The sequence below is a fragment of the Electrophorus electricus genome, chromosome 24 (assembly GCF_041902795.1).
Source record: "Electrophorus electricus isolate QZ-2024a chromosome 24, ASM4190279v1, whole genome shotgun sequence".
NCBI classification, from domain to species: Eukaryota; Metazoa; Chordata; class Actinopteri; order Gymnotiformes; family Gymnotidae; genus Electrophorus; species Electrophorus electricus.
This window is the reverse complement of record NC_137520.1, coordinates 1,917,501-1,925,000: the sequence shown is the minus strand read 5'-3', so window position 1 is coordinate 1,925,000 and position 7,500 is coordinate 1,917,501. Positions and strand designations below refer to the sequence as shown.

The 7,500-nt window shown below is 42.4% G+C and overlaps 1 protein-coding gene across 1 annotated transcript in view; it reads left to right on the top strand.

Annotated features, from left to right (window-relative positions):
- Window positions 1-889: 889 nt before the first annotated feature.
- Window positions 890-7,500, top strand: part of emilin3b (elastin microfibril interfacer 3b) — a 14,275-nt gene continuing 7,664 nt past the window's right edge. The window contains exons 1-2 of the mRNA XM_027024508.3: window positions 890-1,030; window positions 1,188-1,563. Of these exons, the coding sequence (XP_026880309.2) occupies window positions 1,406-1,563 (158 nt within the window). The 5' untranslated portion in view covers window positions 890-1,030; window positions 1,188-1,405. The remainder of the gene's footprint in view (window positions 1,031-1,187; window positions 1,564-7,500) is intronic.

Below are 7,500 nucleotides of genomic sequence, written 5' to 3'. Positions count from 1 at the left end.
CAGTGAGGAGAACAGTGATTAGAGCAGTGAGAACAGTGAGGAGAACAGTGAGGAGACCAGTGAGGAGACCAGTGAGGAGAACAGTGATTAGAGCAGTGAGAACAGTGAGGAGAACAGTGAGAAGAACTAGCTTGCACGTGAAAGCTGCTTATTGCAGGATTTGTAACCTTGGCCCTGTCTCACAGCATTCTCACTGCAGTCTCACAGCAGTCTCACAGCATTCTCACTGCATTCTCACAGCAGTCTCACAGCATTCTCACTGCAGTCTCACAGCATTCTCACTGCATTCTCACAGCATTCTCACTGCAGTCTCACAGCAGTCTCACAGCGTTCTCACTGCAGTCTCACTGCGGTCTCACAGCAGTCTCACTGCATTCTCACAGCATTCTCACAGCAGTCTCACAGCGTTCTCACTGCAGTCTCACAGCAGTCTCACTGCAGTCTCACAGCAGTTGCTGGGATTAGCATTAGTGTTAGCATTGAAAAAAGAGAATGAACAACCCCAAAATAATACTCAGAGGTATGAGTATGGGTTTAATAAGGGTTTAAATGTAATAAGGGTATAAATATGGATGTGTGTGTGTGTGTAAGTGGTGTGTGTGTGTTAAGCAGCAGGGTGTTGTTCATTCTTAAAAGATATTTGTAGCCATTGTTTTCTCAGTCTTGGAGTGACAGAAAGAAAAAGAGAAAAATAAGTGAGTGAAAGAGAGGAAGGGGGCGGGCCGTGTCCCCTGTCCTGGCTCTGTAACGTTGGCCTGCATTTCAAGCTGTTGGCTTTAGAGGGAGGGGCTATGCAAATCCTCCCAACTGGCAGACGGCCTCTACTGGGGGAGACTCTGGCAGACTGCTGGGTTAGTCTGAGAACACACACACACACACACACACACACACACACACACACACACACGACAGAGAGGAGAGAGAGAGAGAGACTGGACCCATAGCGTCACTACTCACACACTCCCTCACACACACCGACAGAGAGAGAGAGAGAGAGAGAGAGAGAGCACCACTACTCTGCAGCTCCAGCGTATGTACCTGCATTTATTTTATTACATTCTTCTCTACCTGTATCACTTCTTTCTGTATTTCTTCATCTCTCTCTGCCACTCTCCCTCTCTTTCTCTCTCTCTTTCTCTCACTCTTTCTCTCACTTTTCTTGTCTCTCACCATGTTCTGTGTTGCAGGAGGCCATTGGTCAGGAGCAGGAGGAACTGATAGCTGCAAATGTTTGGACTGGAGAAGTTCTCCTCTGCCAGCAACTGACCAACGTCACTGAGACGCTGCAGGACTTTACAGGAAAAACAAACTGTCATTCTCCTCCTGCTGCCTGGTTCTCCCCACTCATACCTCTGTTTCTCCCCTCCTGCTGCTCTACGCCAACCTTCACCCAGCCAACTGAAGGATGGAGTCATCACTGGTACCTGTCCTTGTGCTGCTGGGGTTGTTACTAACTTTAGTGGACAGCAAAGGAACTTTCTATGGAAACCCTTATAGATACAACATGTACAAGGCTGGAGTCAACCCACATTACAACGCTGAAAAGCCACTGAGTCGTCACAAGTAGGTCATAAAGCTCTGTGCATGTGTGCGCGCGTGTGTGTGTGTGTGTGTGTGTGTGTGTGTGTGTGTGTGTGTGTGTGTGTGTGTGTGGATGTGCATGCATGTGTGTGTGTGTGTGTGTGTGTGTGTGTGTGTGTGTGTGCATCCTTGGAGTATCTGAGTGCCAAGTCATGAGACAGTCTGACGGTGTAAACCAAACTCACACTGAAATACATACTCTAAACTCACACATTGTAAACCACATTGTAACCCCAACAGTTATTTAACTTTATCTGTATATGGCCACAGTCATATACTAGAATAAACTGTAGAGGACATAGGGATGCAGGTTTATGCTTCAGGACAGGATGGTATGCTGGAGAACTCAATGTTTTAGAGTTAGAGGTAGAGTTAGAGTGTTAGGGTTAGAGTTAAGGTTACAGTTAGAGTTAGGGTTATAGTTAAGGTTAAGGTTAGAGTTATAGTTATGGTTATTGTTAGGATTAGAGTTAAAGTTAGAGGTAGAGTTAGAGTGGGTTAGGGTTAGGGTTAAGGTTAGTGGTAAGTTTAGGGTTAAGGTTACAGTTAGAGTTAGGGTTAGAGTTGGGGTTAGGGTTACGGTTAAGCTTGGAGTTAGGGTTAGGGTTAAGTTTAGATTTAGATTTAGAGTTAGGGATAGAGTTAGACATAATTTTAGAGTTAGGGTTAGAGTTAGAGTGTTGGGTTTAGGGTTAGAGTTAGGGTTAGGGTTAAAGCTAGGGTTAAGGTTAGTGGTAGGGTTAGGGTTAGAGTTAATGTTACGATTAGGGTTAGAGTTAGAGTTAGAGTTAGAAAGGTTAAGGTTTGGTTAAGATTAGAGTTATAATTAGGGTTAAGGTTAGATTTAGAGTTAGCCTTAATATTATAGTTTGCGTTAAAGTTAGAGTTAGGGTTAATGTTAAGGTAGGGTTAGGTGTAGAGTTAGAGTTAGGGTTAGGGTTAAAGTTAGGATTAAGTTTAGAGTTAAAGTTAGGGATAGAGTTAGGGTTAAGGTTAGTGGTAGGGTTAGGGTTAGGGTTAAGGTTGGAGTTAGAGTTAGAGTGTTAGGGTTAGGGTTAGCGGTCGGTATAGGGTTAGGTTTATGGTTAAGGTTAGAGTTAGTGTTAGGGTTAGAGTTAATGTTAGGGTTAGGGTTAGAGTTAAGGTTAATCTTAGGCTTAGAGGTAGAGTTAGAGTTAGGGTTAAGATTAGATTTAGGCCTAGGTTTAGGGTTGGTTAAGGTTGGAGTTAGAGTTAGAGGTTGGAGTTAGAGTTAGAGTGTTGGGGTTAGGGTTAGCGTTCGGGATTGGGTTACAGTTACAGTTAGGGTTAGAGTTAGAGTTAGAGGTAAAGTTAAGGTTAATGTTAGGATTAGAGTTAGAGTTAAAGTTAGGGTTAAGGTTAGAGTTTGGTTTAGGATTAAGGTTAGCTTTTGAGTTTGCATTAGAGTTTGAGTTTAGAGTTAGGTGTTTTGTTTGTTTTACAGTTATACTTTAGTGTTTTAGCGTTAGAATTTGGCAGACACGGCAGCGTTTGTTGGTGACACTGCCTAGCATGTCTTCTGGTCTTAGTTTTGGGGTCTTTCTTTTGTCAGCCTCACAGTTAAGTTTCCCATAATGCTGAGGTCATCCTACAGATAACTGATCATGAGTTACCTGCAATATCCCCTTTGATATGTGTGCAACCTGCTCTTTGAGAGTACAGTGTTGTCTCACTGACTGTCAGATGCATGGTGTGTTTATTGCTCTCATGCCTTTCCACAGATTTCCTCCATCCCTCTCTGGTTCACTCCTTCCTTTTCTCTCGCATGGATAGCTCCCAGATCAGCACTGTTCTGGACACTTCTCTGGCTACCTCAGCAACGCCACTGGATGCCCAGCTGTAGAGTTTCCTGTGAAAGCACTTTCCTCAAGCACTTGATGCTTTCTCCTCTCCCCCTGCACTCTCTTTTTTCCTTCTATCTCTATTGAATTTATTTAAATTCAGTAAGCAGTATTAGCATGAACATATTCTGTTACAGTTTTGCCAAAACATCATTAAACCAATTATCATGAAAATAATTATAATGTTAAGTAGATTAATGCTCTGCAGAAATGATAGAATGAAATAAATCAGAGATAATTACAAGAATGTGTAATAAAACATTTTTAGTTATTAATTTAATAAATAATATAAAATTGTATTAATTTAATAAATGTAATAATATTTAATAGTATTCTATTAGCTTATTTATCTTCCTAATAAATAAAATAAATAAAGCACATAGTTTGAGGCTGAACATGCCAATTTTTTTAAGTAACAAAATAGTAAAAAAAAAATAAAAAATAAAAATAAAAATTTAAAAGTGACAATAAATTTTAATAAACTAAATAAAACCAAATCAGTAAAAAAACAATAAAATATAATAATAGGATAAAGATTATTATTCCATAGTAGGAGAATGGATGGTCATAATAGAGGTATATATCCCTCTGTCTCTGTCTCATTTATTTTATTCATGCCATCTGGTGATCTGTTGGTCTGGTGATCTGGTGGTCCAGTGCTCTGGTGGTTTGGTGATCTGTTGCTTTGGTGGGCTGGTGGTTTATTGATCTGGTGTTTTTGTGGTCTGGTGGTTTGGTGATTTTGTGGTTTGGTGGTTTAGTGATCTGGTAGTTTGTGGTCTGGGGGTTTGGTGATTTGATGATTTGGTGGTCTGGTGGTTTGATGGTCTGGTGGTTTGGTGATCTGGAGGTTTGGTCTGGTGATTTAGTGGTCATAGTACATGGGTTATCACAATGCTGTCCAGAGCCTGGCCCTGACCTGACCCTGAGGTCACTGGCTATGTAAGGGTTATGATATGATGGACTGCACTCAGACTCCAGTTCAGTAGAGACTCATTACACCATCCATCAGTAAGCTCATAGAGGAAGAATAACGTCTCTCCAGAACATGGCGTTAGTGTGAGGACCCTCTGGTGACCCTGACAGCTGTGGAGCCAGCAAGCTGAGCATTGTAGCTGTGCTACGTCATGTGAAGCAGTGCTAATAGTTTTGGCCCAGCCCCCACTCGCTGCTAATTTAGCAGCCTGCGCTGTGGCCTGGCATCGAGCCTCTCGGCAAACAGCAGTGCTGATTTGGAGTTCCTGACTGATGCAGGGACTTTTAGTGTACATGAGCAGAGAGGCTGGATGCCATTTTAGAGCCAGTCAACACTTGAAGTCACATGGTTTTAGCCTGGAGCTTTGTCCCGTGTAAATGGTACTGTACTTACAGATCTGTCCTCAGTTCAGCCAGTCTAAGCACTTTGATGCTTCAGCAATGTTCTCACTCATATAGCATTCTCTCTGCTGCTCTAAGTGTACATTTAAAATTAGCTATAGTACTGTTTAGTTTCTGCTGTGTGTTGGGGTAACCCTAACCCTAATCTGGTGATATAGTCTGTGAAGCTATATATTCTGTGGAGCTATTCATACGTCTCTCCAAATATGTTTTATTATCATGCATAAGGCGTACAGGCAGTCATCAGGAGAAACTCTAGATTTATGCTTAAGACAGACAGAGATCCCCATATCGTCAGACAGAGCCTCTCTGTTTCTCTCTCTCTCTCTCTCTCTCTCTCTCTCTCTCTCTCTCTCTCTCTCTCTCTGTGTGTCTCTGTGTGTATCTGTCTATCTCAATCTCTTTCTTTGTCTGTCTCCTTCTCTCTTATAATCTGTATTATCACATATTTTCTTTCCAGTGGCTGTCCTTTATAATCCTCTGTGTTTATGTTTCCAGTGGCTGTCCTTTGTGATCCTCTGTGTTTATGTTTCCAGTGGCTGTCCTTTGTAATCCTCTGTGTTTATGTTTCCAGTGGCTGTCCTTTATAATCCTCTGTGTTTATGTTTCCAGTGGCTGTCCTTTGTAATCCTCTGTGTTTATGTTTCCAGTGGCTGTCCTTTATAATCCTCTGAGTTTATGTTTCCAGTGGCTGTCCTTTGTGATCCTCTGTGTTTATGTTTCCAGTGGCTGTCCTTTATAATCCTCTGAGTTTATGTTTCCAGTGGCTGTCCTTTATAATCCTCTGAGTTTATGTTTCCAGTGGCTGTCCTTTGTAATCCTCTGTGTTTATGTTTCCAGTGGCTGTCCTTTGTAATCCTCTGATGGCTCGGCCAAGGAATGAATTCTGCTTAATGAAAGAGTGATCACACTTGTGTTTGATGGAAAGTGAGGGGGGAGAGAGAGAGGGAGAGACACATCTGTCTCTAACTCTGTACGTCTGTTTGTCCATTAGAGCGTTATCCCACTGTGACCATGCAGGCATCTAAAAATTGTCGACCATTTTGAGGTTTGAAGCTCCATTAAACCCCCTAAAACAAATCCCAAATAGATGAGGGGATAAAGGGGGCTGGATTATAATTTCCTATCACAAATCTAACTGTGATCACATAACAGCCATGACAGGTGAAAGGATCAGAGTGTAAATATCACTATTCAAAAGGCTGAGAGAAAGAAGAGGTTAGAAAGGACACCAGAGATCTGGGGCCATACACAACAACAGACAGGAACAGTGGGACCAACTGAAATAATTCTCCTCCTGTCCTGCGCTAGTCGGAGGAGATCTGGTGACAGAAACTTGATCTTAAAAATATGAACAGTGGGACTGGAAATGGCACTTGAAAATAAGAACAGACTGAAAGGTTTGGTGTTATTGAAGAGGGTGTGAGACAGAATTAATGAGGTTTAAAGTCTTCATTCACTAACCAGCCATTCTTGAAACTACCTTACATTTTCAGTGCCATAGACACAGCTGAAAATGCCATTATCACCCAACACACACGCACGCGCACACACTGTGTGCGTGTGTGTGTATGTATGTGTGTGCGTGTGCGTGTGTGTGTGTGTGTGTGTGCGTGTGCGTGCGTGTGTGTGTGTGTGTGCGTGTGCATGTGCGTGTGCGTGTGTGTGCGTGTGTGTGTGTGTGTGTGTGTGTGTGTGTGTGCCCTGTGATGGACTGGCACCCAGTCTGCGGTTGGAACCGCCCTGTGCTGCTGAGATAGGCCTCAGCCCCCAGCAATACTGAACTGATTTAAAGACTTTAGGAGATGAATGAATGAATGAATTTGCCAGAGGAGCCAGGAGACAGCCAGGTGACTGTATGTGTGCGCCAGTGTCTGAGGAAATGGTTGGAAACGTATCTGATCTGAGGTTTGTTTGTCCAAAGCTCTCCTGGTCACTTAGAAAACATCTAATCTCGACTTAAATCTTTTACACACACTTTTGCTGAAGATAACTATGAGGCTTAGCAAAATAGTTCTCTTTCACTCTCTCCATCTCTGTTTCTCACTTCCTGTCTTAGCTGTTTTTATTCTGTACTTCACATCACTGCACCATCTTAAATTAAATATTACCGGCAACTCAAATGGCATTGGCAGATGTAACTAAATAGGGACTGTGTGTGTGTGTGTGTGTGTGTGTGTGTGTGTGTCCACAAGCCTGAAGGTAATCCACTCATGCAAACACAGTCTGCTCCTTCCATCTCTTTAGTGTGAAAAGCTATCTAGTCTAACTCTGCCACTCTCTTACTCTGGGCCTGCTGGTTCTGTACAGTACTAGTTATGTACAATACTGCCTCTAATGGTTATGTACAGTAGCTCCTCTACTGGTTATGTACAACACCGCCTCTAATGGTTGTGCACAGTACTGCCTCTGCTGGTTATGTACAACACTGCCTCTGCTGGTTAAGTACACTACTGCCTCTATGCCTCTATGCCTCTATGGTTATGTAGCGTACTGCCTCTGCTGGTTTCTCCAACTTGTTCAAATCTGGAAAGGTCATAAAGATAGGTAATCTTGAAGTATCTTCAAATGCACAAAACTCTTGGACATGAACAATTGTAAAGCTGCTTTGTGACAACATCTGTTGTAAAAAGTGCTATATAAATACATTTGATTTGATTTGACAAAATGCTCTATTATG